Source organism: Globicephala melas, chromosome 1 (genome assembly GCF_963455315.2).
Source record: "Globicephala melas chromosome 1, mGloMel1.2, whole genome shotgun sequence".
Classification (NCBI taxonomy): domain Eukaryota; kingdom Metazoa; phylum Chordata; class Mammalia; order Artiodactyla; family Delphinidae; genus Globicephala; species Globicephala melas.
The window spans coordinates 33920326-33935306 of NC_083314.1; the positions used below are offsets into that span (position 1 = coordinate 33920326).

Here is a 14981-nt window from a genome sequence, read left to right on the forward strand (position 1 = left end):
CGGGGGCGGGGTGGGGAGTCAGTCCCATGGGTAAGACTTTCTGGCCGCCGCCCGCCCCGTCCAGGACAGCAGGCTCCTGTGTGCATGTGTGGTTTCGCTGCGAGCGGCCCTTGGACCTGCCAGGACGTGGCTCAAGGCAGGACATTGAGGGGGTGGAGAGTGCAGCCCGCTGGGAGCAGACCCCATGAGCAGAAGCCCACCCGCAGGAGCCCCAGGTGGCCAGAGAGGAGCTCGTCGGTGGGGGGCTCGGAGGCGGGTGGGCCTCCCAGGGGGTCCTCATCCCCCGCGGGGTGCCCCTCCTCATGACCCCCCACCCTGGGGTACCCACGTATCACAGAAGGGGCGCACTTTTGATAGTTCACGTTGTCTTTTCAGACACATAAAAGGATAAAATAAGGTAGACCTTCCTGCTGGAAGGAGGGTCCCCTCCATTGTGCTCTGTACGAGGGGTCCCCCAGCTCGTTTCTTTGCCCCCTTGATGGCTCTCAACCACAGTGACAGGCTGTCTGTCTACCCAGAGCCGTCGCCAGCAGCCTGTGCTGGCCCGCGGCACAGGGGTCGCCCAAGCATCTCTGCATCTCGGTCTCCGGCTGCCCGACCATCAGCTCAGGCCAGGGCCCTGGCAGTGCCGCCCCGAGGGGCTCGGGCCTGTCCGTTCTGTCCCCGACTCGGTTCCCTCCTGGCTTCATCCCCGCGTGGACGCCTGTCTGGGGCCTCACGTAGGGGATGGTGATGGGGGTCGGCACAGCCGATGCGGTGCCCTCCTGGGGTCGTGGGGGTCACGGGGTCTCTGCTGGAGGGTGATGTGGGGTGACGCGTGGGCAGGGGCTGCATCACCGAGGCGGAATGTGGAGAATGTGGGGCCATCCCCACTCGCAAGCAGGTCCTTGAGATGCTCACCAGGGGCGGCTCCGAGCTCCGGGCCACTCGCTTTTGCTGGAACATTCCAGTAGCCTCTCGGCGGCCAGTGGGGGGTGGGGTGGACGGAGGGTGGGGGTGGCGTCCTCTCCCGGGCTCTGCTCGTCCAGCTCGATCGTGACAATGACCTTGGGCAGTTAGGACGGCCCTGCGCTGGTCCCCTGATGGTCCGGGTGCAGGCGTGATCCTGGCACCTGCGTGGGCATTGGTGTTCACTGCCAAGGCCGGGCGAGTGAGAAGGGTCAGGCTGGTGGGACAAATGGCACCCTTGACCCGGGTCAGGACCGCATGCAGATGCCGGCGGGTCTGACGGGCGGTAGCCAGACAGGGACACACGGCAGAGATGCAGCCTCGAGGTCATGCCTGGGCATGTCTGGCCGGGCCTGTGTTCGTGGCAGCAGAGCCCCTTCCAGCACCTTCTGTGCAGGTTGTCAGCCTGAATTTAATCGGTTCTATAGGGTTTTTAAAAAATGGTGTAAAGTACACCTAACATAAAATGTGCTATTTTGACCACTTAAAAAAAATAAACTGAAGAATTCAGTGGCATTTTGTAGGTTCACCACCTCTGCCGTTTCTGAAACACGTTCAGGAAATAAACCTCGTGCCCACGAGCAGTCGCAGCTCCTCCGCTAAGCACCCGACAGCCACCAAACTGCACCATCTCTACGGAGTTACCTGGTGTAGACATTTCATGTAAATGGAATATATGATGTGTGGTCTTTTGTAACTGGCTTCTTAGCGTGATGTTTTTGAACTTCATCCATGTTGTAACGTGTATCAGAACTTCAATCCCTTTTTTTCCCCCAATTTTTTTATCACGGTGAAATACACATAAAATAAATTTATCATCTTAACCATTAAAAAAATAAAATTCACCATGAGCTAGTCCATAAAGCAAGTTCCCACAAATTTTTAAAAACTGGCATCATACAGACCATGCTGTCTGCCCACAAAAACATAAAGGAATTTATCCTCACACTTAGAAATTTTAAAACATGCCTATGTAAAACTCAGGGCAAAGAAGAAATCACAATGGCAATGAGAAAACACTTAAAACTGAATAATAACAAAAAATGTTACATATTAAAAGTTATGGGATGCAGCAGTAGTTGTATTTAAAGGGAAATTCTGAACGTAAATGTTTACATTAGAAAGATTGAAAGAAAGATTAGAAAGATTGAAAGATTATAAAATGTTTACATTAGAAAGATTGAAAATCCATAAACTAAGCATCCAACTCAAGAAATGGGGGGAGGGGCTTCCCTGGTGGCGCAGTGGTTAAGAATCCGCCTGCCAGTGCAGGGGACACAGGTTCGAGCCCTGGTCCGGGAAGATCCCACATGCCATGGAGCAACTAAGCCCGCAAGCCACAACTACTGAGCCTGAGCCCACGTGCCACAACTACTGATGCCCGCACGCCTAGAGCCCGTGCTCCGCAACAAGAGAAGCCACCACAATAAGAAGCCTGCGCACCACGACGAAGAGTAGCCCCCACTCGCGGCAACTAGAGAAAGCCCACACACAGCAACAAAGACCCAAGGGAGCCAAAAATAAATAAATTTATTAAAAAAAAAAAAAGAAGGTCCTGGGAAAATGGACAATGGAATAACCCTAAAAAGAAGAACAAAGATAACTAAGACGAGCAGAAATTAATGAAATAGAAAACAAGAGATACAATGGGAAAACAACCAAACCAAAAGTTGGTTCCCTGAGAAAAAGCAAATGGCTCAACTGCAGTACATGTGCACATTGGAATAATACACTGCAGTGAAGTGTATTATACTACAGTGACAACAAATTAGCTTGGATAAAAATCAGAGACATGGGAGTGAAAATAAAGTTACAGAAGGTTAAATACAGGTAACAGCATTTTTGTAAAGCTCAGGAACATACAAAACCAAATTATGTATTGTTTAGGGTACATGTGTATTTGGGGAAAAAAATTTTTTTTTAAGCAAGAGAATGATAAGCACAATAGTAACCTTGAGGTGGGGGAGAGAGGCAGGGGACTGGCATCTGGGAAGAGCACAGAGGGCCTTCAAGACCATGGTAATGTCCTGGTCCACAGATTTACAAGGATGTTACACATGCTTTTTTGCAGGTAGCAAATAGTAAGTAATAATTTTTTTTTTTTTTGCGATACACGGGACTTTCACTGTTGTGGCCTCTCCCGTTGCAGAGCACAGGCTCCGGGCGCGCAGGCTCAGCGGCCATGGCTCACAGGCCCAGCTGCTCCGCGGCACGTGGGATCTTCCTGGACGGGGGCACGAACCCGTGTCCCCTGCATCGGCAGGCGGACTCAACCATTGCGCCACCAGGGAAGCCCATAAGTAATAATTTTTAAAAATTGTAAGCAAATCCTGCTCAGTAGAATGTCTCAGACTAATTCTGTGTTGTTTCTCTACGTTGCCAGCTTGGAACCAGGAGCAGCTCCCTTAATTTTCGGAGCCTGTGGCTTCACATTGAGCCTGGCAATCGCCTCATCCTTTTAGCTTCCCAGTTCCTGGAATCCATACATAGAAAGCCTCTGAGCAGATACAAACTACTATGTATAAAATAGATAAACAACAAGGTCCTAGTGTATAACACAGGGAACTATATTCAATATCTTGTAATAAACTATAATGGAAAAGAATATATATATGTGTGTGTGTATATATATATATATATATGTATAACTGAATCACTTTACTGTACACCAGAAGCTAACACAACATTGTAAATCAACTACACTTTGATTTAAAAAAAAAAAAAAAGGCCTCTGATTTAGCACATTGCTAGGTGCTTGAGTGACTTTGTGATTAATCTTGTTGGGAAGCCATGCTAAGAAAACAAGGAAGGCGGAAGAAAGGAAACAGAAGCTAAGGGGGTCTTCTTACAATGAAAAAAAGTCCAGAGATTTAAAAATGAACTTACCAGAGACCCAGCTGTTTCCCCTCCATGCACAGGTTCCAATCTATAAATCTCCTTCCACGACCTGGCCTCCCAGTAGTGCCAGAAGACTGGAGCAGCCCAAGAGGTGAACTGTAGTGGACATCTGTCAACCTGGAGCCTGTCCTGAATCTAGGTCCCTTTTCTAAATGTTCTTTGATTACCTTTCAGGAATTACTTCTCCACTGAATGCGGTTTTAGTGAGCAGGCAAATCTAGGCGCTTGTCTCCCACCGTGGAATCTGGAGGGGAGAGAGCCTTCCAGTTCAGAACCAGTACAGGTAGGAGACAGGCCTGGGGCCCATACTGGGCCAGTTGAGAAAATCCTCCCTGGCTGTGGACGCATCAGGAGTGAAGATGGTTCTTCACAGTCACAATGAAGAAGAGTTGCTCTGGTTCCAACCCACTGATTCTATCTATGAGCCTGAACTTATAGTTTCCTGTTGATTTTGTGAGCCCTAATGTCTTTCCAATACATATTTCCTTTCTCCTAAATTAGCCATTTCATTCATTTTCTTAAATTACAAAAAAAAAAATAGATGTTCATAGCAGATGAACAATACAATAACAGAAAATCAATACACTAAAAGTTGGAAGTTCTCTCCCTAGGAAAACCACTGTTATCATTTTGATATATATTCTTACAGACTTTTTTCTATGCATGTATATAAAGAGATGGACTAGATCTCCAGATAATTTGGTGTTATGGAAGAATGGAAGGGATTTTTATCAAAAAAGGGGTCATACTAAATATATCCTTTTTTTTTGCGGCACGCAGGCCTCTCACTGTTGTGGCCTCTCCCGTTGCGGAGCACAGGCTCCGGACGCGCAGGCTCAGCGGCCATGGCTCACGGGCCCAGCCGCTCTGCGGCATGTGGGATCTTCCCGGACCGGGGCATGAACCCGTGTCCCCTGCATAGGCAGGCGGACTCTCAACCACTGCGCCACCAGGGAAGCCCTGCCTCCAACTTTTTAGTATTACAAATAATGATGCAATAAACACCCTTGTACTTACATAGCTTTGCACACATGTGCAAATATTTCTGTAGGTAGGGACTCCCTGGAAGTCATTTCTGGCGCAAAGGATATATACATTAACATTTTTTGTAATATTTACTGCCAAATTGCCTTTTGCGGCTGTATCCACTCCCCGACAACATAGGTAGTGCTCATCCTCCACACTTATGAATAGGTTTTTCATATTTATTTTTAGTAATTTGACAGATGAAATATCATCTTGGTTTTCCCCAATTGTTAGTATAGATGAACATCATTTTTCAAATATTTATTAATCAGTTTGCCTTTAGATTTTTTTGATTGATTTTTTCATATTATTAAGAATATGAACTTTTTATCAGTTGTATATTGCAATTGTTCTCTCTAAACTAGTGATTAGTCTTAATTTTGGTTTTGGTGTCTTTGGCTCTTACATATGTTCTTTATATAATTTCTATCACTTTTTTTCCTTATGGCTTCTGGGTTCCTGATCATATTCAAGAAAGTTCTTCCTCAGAAATCTCTGGCATTCCTATACACTAATGATGAAAAATTGGAAAATGAAATCAAGAAAACACTCCCATTTACCACTGCAACAAAAAGAATAAAACATCTAGGAATAAACCTACCTAAGGAGACAAAAGACCTGTATGCAGAAAATTATAAGACACTGATGAAAGAAATCAAAGATGATACAAATAGATGGAGAGATATACCATGTTCTTGGATTGGAAGAATCAACATTGTGAAAATGACTATACTACCCAAAGCAATCTACAGATTCAATGCAAACCCTATCAAACTACCACTGGCATTTTTCACAGAACTAGAACAAAAAATTTCACAATTTGTATGGAAACACAAAAGACCCCGAATAGCCAAATCAATCTTGAGAACGAAAAACGGAGCTGGAGGAATCAGGCTCCCTGACTTCAGACTACACTACAAAGCTACAGTAATCAAGACAGTATGGTACTGGCACAAAAACAGAAAGATAGATCAATGGAACAGGATAGAAAGCCCAGAGATAAACCCACACACATATGGTCACCTTATCTTTGATAAAGGAGGCAGGAATGTACAGTGGAGAAAGGACAGCCTCTTCAATAAGTGGTGCTGGGAAAACTGGACAGGTACATGTAAAAGTACGAGATTAGATCACTCCCTAACACCATATACAAAAGTAAGTTCAAAATGGATTAAAAACCTAAATGTAAGGCCAGAAACTATCAAACTCTTAGAGGAAAACATAGGCAGAACACTCTATGACATAAATCACAGCAAGATCCTTTTTGACCCACCTCCTAGAGAAATGGAAATAAAAACAACAATAAACAAATGGGACCTAATGAAACTTCAAAGCTTTTGCACAGCAAAGGAAACCATAAACAAGACCAAAAGACAACCCTCAGAATGGGAGAAAATATTTGCAAATGAAGCAACTGACAAAGGATTAATTTCCAAAATTTACAAGCAGCTCCTGCAGCTCAATAACAAAAAAATAAACAACCCAATCCAAAAGTGGGCAGAAGACCTAAATAGACATTTCTCCAAAGAAGATATACAGACTGCCAACAAACACATGAAAGAATGCTCAACATCACTAATCATTAGAGAAATGCAAATCAAAACTACAATGAGATATCACCTCACACCAGTCAGAATGGCCATCATCAAAAAATCTAGGAACAGGGGCTTCCCTGGTGGCGCAATGGTTGAGAGTCCACCTGCCTATGCAGGGGACGCGGGTTCGTGCCCCAGTCTGGGAAGATCCCACATGCTGCGGAGCTGCTGGACCCGTGAGCCATGGCCGCTGAGCCTGCGCGTCCGGAGCCTGTGCTCCGCAACGGGAGAGGCCACAAAGGTGAGAGGCCCGCGTACCGCGAAAAAAAAAAAATCTAGAAACAATAAATGCTGGAGAGGGTGTGGAGAAAAGGGAACACTCTTGCACTGCTGGTGGGAATGTGAATTGGTACAGTCACTATGGAGAACAGTATGGAGGTTCCTTAAAAAACTACAAATAGAACTACCATATGACCCAGCAATCCCACTACTGGGCATATACCCTGAGGAAACCATAATTCAAAAAGAGTCATGTACCAAAATGTTCATTGCAGCTCTATTTACAATAGCCCGGAGATGGAAACAACCTAAGTGTCCATCATCGGATGAATGGATAAAGAAGATGTGGCACATATATACAATGGAATATTACTCAGCCATAAAAAGAAACAAAATTGAACTATTTGTAATGAGGTGGATGGACCTAGAGTCTGTCATACAGAGTGAAGTAAGTCAGAAAGAGAAAGACAAATACTGTATGCTAACACATATATATGGAATTTAAGAAAAAAAAAAAATGTCATGGGCTTCCGTGGTGGCGCAGTGGTTGAGAGTCCGCCTGCCGATGCAGGGGACGTGGGTTCGTGCCCCGGTCCGGGAAGATCCCACATGCCGCGGAGCGGCTGGGCCCGTGAGCCATGGCCGCTGAGCCTGCGCGTCCGGAGCCTGTGCTCTGCAACGGGAGAGGCCACAACAGTGAGAGGCCCGCGTAACAAAAAAAAAAAAAAAAAAAAAATGTCATGAAGAACCTAGGGTTGAGACAGGAATAAAGACACAGACCTACTAGAAAATCGACTGCAGGATATGGGGGGGGGGGGGAAGGGTAAGCTGTGACAAAGTGAGAGAGTGGCATGGACATATATACACTACCAAACGTAAAATAGATAGCTAGTGGGAAGCAGCCGTATAGCACAAGGAGATCAGCTCAGTGCTGTGTGACCACCTAGAGGGGTGGGACAGGGAGGGTGGGAGGGAGGGAGACGCAAGAGGGAAGAGATATGGGAACATATGTATATGTATAACTGATTCACTTTGTTATAAAGCAGAAACTAACACACCATTGTAAAGCAATTATACTCCAATAAAGATGTAAAAAAAAAAAAAAGTTCTTCCTGCCTCCCAACTATAAGTATACATAGTTACATACATTTTCTCCTAGAGGCAGCACAGTGCAGTGGTCCTCTGTAGAAGCAGAGTTTCTGGTGCCGGACTCCTTAGTTTCACATCCCAGTTCTGGCACGTATCAGTTGCATGACCCTTAATCTCTCTATGCCTTAGTTTTCTCATCAGTAAAATGGGGTTGTGGTGAGGATTAAGTTAGTGAGTACAGGTAAAGCATTTAGAATAGTGCCGAGCATATGGTAAATAATGTGTGTGCTATTATCTAGTTCCTTTACAGCCTTTTTTCACATTTAGATCTTTGGTATACCTTTTTTTGCATGATGATTTGAGTCTATTTTTTTCTCAGATGGATAGCCAGTTTTGTTAAATAGTCGATTTTCCCACTGATCTGAAATGCTACCTTTAGAATATGCTAAGGAACAGGCCATCCCTAGAAGTGCCCTAAGAGGTCTCAACCAGTACATAGCCACCTGTGATAACTACACTTGAAAGCAGGCTATTCAATTAGCACTTTGTGGACTCCTTGGGGACCTGTTAAAGACAGAAATTCTGAAGTTGAATTTAATAATGTTCAGAAACTAGGCCTCTCCCCTCTGAGCCCCACCCAAACGGGTTTGGAAGGCCAGGAAGGCCACCCCAGTTGCTCTGCTTAAAGAACAAGGCCGCTGAGGACTGTGTTCTTGGAAAAGCATATGCAATCTAAAAATGTATATACCACAAACTATTTTCTCCAAAATAATAATGATGAGAAAGAGAACTCAGTCATTCTGAACTTTATAGTAGGAGAATATACGGTATATGCATAAAGATGGGATATATTTAGCTGTGAAAGATGGCTGGAGTTAGTGGAGAGTTTCACAAGTGTAACAGGCTTATCTACATTAGATGACTATTGTGTAGGGGAGGCTGAGAACCAGAGATTCAACCTTAGCTTTTTCTTTAAGACTTAATCACAAACACATCAACTGTTTAAGGTGTGCTGCCATCTCCTGGCCAAACTTGTGTTGCAGTCAGATCACAAGCAGTTACAGCAAAAAGTGAAGCAGCTATGAGTAGGATGTGGTAATCCAAAACAAAACAAACACGCACACCCTCTGGGAGAAGGCATGCTGCGTGCTGACTGACAGTCCCTGGTGGCTACAGATAGTGCTGCTCTGCTGGTAGAGGCCTATGATGGTGTCCATCAGGCACTGCCGAGCAAGCAAATCTGAAGAGCAGGCTGAGGCTAAAAAGAAAATTCACATATTCCAAATGCAGATAGGCCCATATATAGATTCCACGCCCAGATTCTCTCACAGTGTAATGAAGAGTACATAGGCTTGTGCACAAGTTCAGAATGTTGCAAGTTCGTGCTGAAAAGAGGCTGGCGGAAAGGGTGTGAACCCAGGAGAGGCTCTGAAAAATAAATTGCTATCACTCCACTTTGCCCCCGTCTTGGCTCTCCTGCCTCCCATTCCCGGGCCTTACCCTCTGGTAGTGGTTATGTCAAGTGCCGAGAGACCAAGAGCAATCCATGGGGGAGAGTAACATGTTCCATCGATCTCCAAGGCAAACTAAAAGACCTCTAGGGTCCCAGTGGAAATGGAATGGAATAGAGAGCATTCTGTAGACACAGTGAGGTTAAGGGAAAACAAAAGCCAAACAGATATGAACCTAAAACGTTAATGTGATCTTTATTATACAGCACATCTGGTGTTTGTGCACCCCAGAAGTATACACAATACTCTATAAAACCAAACCCAGCCATTCAAAATTACACTAAATGAAGACTTAACCCATAGTTGCATCTCTTAAAAATATACACAGTTAACACTGTCCCGCTGTAACAATATCATGGAAAGAGACAGGTAGCACAAGGAGGGAGAGCGTGTAAGAACTGAAGTTTGTGCCAAAGTAATTTTCTCTTGTTATTGCACTTTTATTCTACACACTTAGTATATTACACTTTTTATTTAACACTGTAATAATAAACATTAGTCCTTTGAAACAAACAAAAACATTACATAAAGACAAAAGACAACAAGCTGTCCAGGCCAATTTCCTTTCCAACCCTCTGAGTAAGGTGTCCCCCCAGTGTCAGGTGTTCACACACAGTCTCTTCAGTCAGCTCTGTGGACTGGATGTTAGTTAACAAAGCAGATAAAGTTAAAAATAAAACCCTTTTCAGAACAGTAGTGTACTTAAAACCCCCCAAGGGAGTTTGCCATACAGGTTTCTCAAGTTGACTCCCTCCTAACCCACTTAAACATCACACTAGCCCTAACCCACCCCACCCCCACATTTAGATGGATAAACCCTCTTTTTTTTTCTTTTAAAGAAAAAGTGGGTTATTTGATCCAGCAAATCCAAAAATCAAGCTTTGAAAACTCAAAGAAAGCAACTACTCTTTCGGCAATGGACTCTTCGAGGGCCATTTATTCCACTCTGATGCAGTATGAACTTAGGAGGTTCCCTGATTGGTCAGATGGAATACCACGCATGCCGTCTCTCCAAAGCAAGGCCAGAGGGAGTCTGTTCCCCAAAGTGCTGTTATAATCACCAATCCCTTTTGGCTTCTCAGTGCTAAATAATAAGCCAAAAAATAAAGTGTCATTCAGTGCAGTTATCATTTTGCAGCCCCGCTACCCCAAACCACTTTGCTGATCAGGAAAAAGCTTTGTCAACACCTCTTTGGCAGCTCAAGTGAAAATGCAAAAAAAACGCATTGGAGAGCTGACAGGTACTGCTTGAGAGTTCTACCAGTCCCCTGTTTCTATCCGTGGTAGTAATATATCCCTCCCTTCACTCTTTCCTTGAATTTTAGTGTTAAAAATTAGGAGAAGCTGCTGCCTAGGCTCTGTCCCCTTGAAACTGATGGAGTCACAAATGACTTCTTTGGTCTGGGAAGAACCAGCACAGTCCTCCTTCCCAGAGAAGTGAAAGGCTTTTGCTCAATCAATGAGCCACTCTCTGCAGAGGATCCAGGGAACTAGGGCATGCCTGTGGAAACCTCACCCCGACGTGCATTCCGCAACGCCCCCAGACTGACCTTGCCGCTGGCTCCCTAGGCACTAAGGCAGCTACTCTGGAGCCCCAGGCTCCACCGCGTCTTCTGATTGCTCTGCAGGAAGGTCCGTCACTCAATTCTGAAGCAACAGAAGCGACCAGACCTCAAGCACATTAAAAATGGCCAGGTAATCATTTTCAGGCTGGGGTAAATTGCCCTAATTAAGTTGGTAAGAAGGATGGAACACAGTGAGGGTAACTCTTTCATCCCATCCTTCTTCCTCCCCCTGCCACAATCTCACCTCACCACGTGGGAGCACAGACAACCAAAGCTAGGAGGTAAAGTCTTCAGGACTTTGGCCTTGTTGAGCCCTCTACAGCCCAAGTGCTGCCAGGCCTCTTTGAATATCTAGTGTCTTCCCAAGTTAATATACAATACAGTACATTTCATGGCATTGCATCACCTAAATAATGGATGCCAAGCAACAGAAGAACCCCAAATTAGCAGACACTGTTATTCAACAAAAGCAAAGTATACACACGTGTTATACATATGTATTCCTGTACTCAGCCTGCTGAGCGTTTAAATAACACTTCCAAATATCTACATATGGACTCTGGCTGACCTGCACCTTTTCTCAGAATACTTTTTAAAAAATGAACTGCAACCACTCATCTCCTTACTAAGCGTTAGCCCCTCCCTTGCTTCTCCCTACTCAGGCAAAATATGTGCGCAATCTGCTAGAAAACTGGTATCTGAGAGCAGACTAAGCCACGGGGGATAAACTGAAAAGGGACTCTGGGTGGAGAAAAACCTAACCTCCCATGTGTAAACGGAGCTATGAACTAAGACTTCCAAAGAATGTTAGGAATGTGGGCTCCACTATGGGAGCACAGAGTCCCGATTATGGCTGGAGTTAAAAGACAGTCTGGAAAAGGGAACTAGGTAAGACTTTTCTTGAAATTTCATACAGAAGAGATTTATACTGACTTTTTGGCTAAAGAAACAGCTTGGGCATCAGTGAACTGCTGGATATGCTCAAAGCCATCCAACTCTTCCCTATCCAGGAGTCATCTCTGCCTGGAAAGGTCTCAAGTTGCCCCGCAAGCATCAGTCCCCTTGGGAGCTCTCTGTAATGAATGTCAAATTCTTCCCATAGCCAAAAGGTGAGGGGAAGGAAAGAAAGAAAGAGCGAAAGAGAAAGGTCTCTGCTTTCAAGTAGAATCATCGAGTCCTCTGTTTGGCCTCTCAGAATGTGACTTGCATAGCCGGTCCATGATGCCCTGGAGCATGGGCTGGACAATGCCCAAGAGAGGTCTCTGCGAGGGGTCACCATCCCAGCAGGCTTCCATCAGCTGCCAGCACTCCTCGTCAAACACAGGGAGGCGTTCTGGACGGGCCCCTAGAGAGAGGAGCATGGAAATAAGACCCGAGGTGGCGAGAAGGGAACCGACACAATGAAGAGGCATGATCAGCTCACAGGCTCTGTCCCCTTGAAACTGATGGAGTCACAAATGACTTCTTTGGTCTGGGAAGAACCAGCACAGTCCTCCTTCCCAGAGAAGTGAAAGGCTTTTGCTCTATCAGTGAGCCACTCTCTGCAGAGGATCCAGGGAACTAGGGCCCCAGTTGGGGCTCAGGATGCTACACAATGCAGTGAGCTTTGGCTTCAGCTGCAGCTATCTAGGTTAGAACCTAACAGTAACTGTGATGAAAAACTGGAATACACTGGCAGAGGATGTTGAAGAATTAGAAATTTTAAAGATAAAAACCTGTCTGAGAGTTCAGAACCACGCTGCCTGGAAGCAGAGGTTTGACTTAAATGTCCTTTCTGGATTCCATGATGGTTTAAACGTGTATGAGGTCCTGCTGTGGAGTGGCCAGAGAGGAGGACAGGAGGCCGCTGCAGCAGTGCCTGGTCTCAGTCTGCTCTCTTCTGGGGAGTCAGGGCAAAGCAAGGCTCGTGGTTCTTACCTCTCCGCACATTGTTCCAGAGATGGTCTTTGCTGGCACACCTCTCAAATGCCTCAGGGAGCTTGACAGAGCCTGAGCAGATATACCAGAAAAGAATGCCAAAAGCGTAGACATCCACAGAATTATCATACTTCCCTACAGCAAGAAAGGGTGACAAGTAGTGAGCCAGGGAGGGAATCAACAGCATCACCACTAACTTGCATCTGCAGAGGCCTTTACACATTCTTTCCTAAAGCCTTTAATGCCCATTATCTCTTATAACAACCCTGTTAGGCAGGACACATTTATAATGCCCATTTTATAATACGGAAAACTATGGCACTGGGAGGGCTAAAGATTGAAAGAGCCAAGACTAGAACCTGACAAAGGGGAAGGAAAACAGGCCTTTTATTTTATTTTATTTATTTTATATTTCACTGATAGTCATTATATTTTGTATTTCATTATTGTTTGTGTGAAGTACTTTTTTATTTTTAAAATAAATAAATTGATTTATTTATTCTTTCATTCATTCATTTCTGGCTGTGTTGGGTCTTGGTTGCTGCACACGGGTCCTCTCCAGTTGCAGCAAGCAGGGGCCACTCTTCGCTGGGGTGCACGGGCTTCTCATTGCGGTGGTTCCTCCTGTCACGGAGCACCGGCTCCAGGCACGCGGGCATCAGTAGCTGCAGCACTCGGGCTCAGCTGTTGTGGCTCACAGGCTCTAGAGCACAGGCTCAGTAGTTGTGGCTCACGGGCTTAGTTGCTCTGCGGCATGTGGGATCTTCCCGGACCAGGGATTGAACCCATGTCCCCTGCATTGGCAGGCGGATTCTTAACCACTGTGCCACCAGGGAAGTCCGGGCCTTCATTTTAATGGGACAATCAAAAAGATTAATCCTGAAAGGTCATGTTAGGGAAATAAAGTTGGGAAATACAGGTGGGTAGATAGGTTGGAACCATAACATAAAGATTTTTAAAGTCGGACAGAAGAGTCTGGATTTGATGGGCAGCAGGAGTCATTTATCCTTTAGAGCAGGAGGTGACATGAAGAAAATATTTTAGAAAGATTATTTTTACAGCAGTAGGGTGAACTGCAGTAGAAATAATCAAATGAATTTAAATATGAAGTAGCCAAGATAAAATAATAAAAGTGGGAATAGAAATTTTTTTAAAAGTCAGGGAAAGAAAAATGATGACTGTCTATTTCTTTTCAATGTGCGTAGGACTACAGCTATCCAACTAACTCCTAATCCTTATATGTATCACTCAATGAAGGGTTGGGGGAAGACGTGTGGCTAATGAGAGAAATCCAAATATTATAAATTGCTAATTTTAAGTCTTACCAATACTAACAAGTGACCTGCCATTCCCTTTCCACCTTCCCTGGCGATGACGCAACCTTCCTCATCCATTCAGGCTCAAAACCTCAGAGTCATCTTTTAGTCATTCCTTCCTGTTCATCACCCATATCAAGTTAATTACAAAATCTCGCCCATCCTTCCTCTGAATTGATCTCAAATCTGTAACATTTTTTGTTTCAGCACTACTACCAACTTAATCCTAGGTCTGGTCTCCACCACTGGTCTCCCTACGTGGCTCTTGCCACTCAATCTGCCTTACCTACTGCTACTAAACATTTCCATGAACATCTCTTTTCATCCCTCACCTGTTCAAAAGCCCAATAGCTCCTTACTTCTTTCACATCAAGCCTTCACTCCACTGCATAAATTTCAAGCTCAAATATATCTTATCTCCAACTTGTTTGCTATTACTTCCCACACTGATTTCTTTCCTGTCATGCTTATTTCTAATCGGCAATTTTGCTCCTATTTCCTCTCCCCCAGCCTCCAGAATTTTCTCTCCTACTTAACATGGTTGGACTCGAGAGACAGAAAGACCTAAATTCCAATCCCAGCCTCATTACGTCTAGCTCAGTGTTTTGGGGTGGGTTTCTTCATCAATCTGGCCTCAACTTAATCCATGACGTGGACATAAAAATGCATCAATGTCACCACAGAATTGTCATGAGGATTAAATGGAACAAAATATATGATATAACATACCCACAGTGCCTAGCTCAAAGAATATATTAATAAATATATTGACTTCCCTTCCCACCTACCAAATTTTCCAGATCTCATTCAGTTTCTATCCAGAATTTCACCTCTACCACAAAACCATCTAACATTTCTTCTCTGAACACCAACATTATGTAGCACTTAATCACATGT

The 14981-nt window shown here is 44.7% G+C and overlaps 1 protein-coding gene across 2 annotated transcripts in view; it reads right to left on the reverse strand.

The window, feature by feature from the left end:
* Positions 1–9464: 9464 nt before the first annotated feature.
* The window catches only part of DSTYK (dual serine/threonine and tyrosine protein kinase), a 56401-nt gene continuing 50884 nt past the window's right edge, over positions 9465–14981 (reverse strand). The window contains exons 12-13 of one of the 2 annotated variants that reach the window (XM_060293510.2): positions 12769–12840; positions 9465–12196 (exon numbers count right to left, since the gene is read on the reverse strand). In XM_060293510.2, coding sequence (XP_060149493.1) covers positions 12009–12196; positions 12769–12840 — 260 coding nt within the window. In that variant the 3' untranslated portion in view covers positions 9465–12008. Of the gene's footprint in view, positions 12197–12768; positions 12904–14981 lie in introns of both variants that reach the window. The other variant, XM_030872770.3, reaches the window with a different exon arrangement.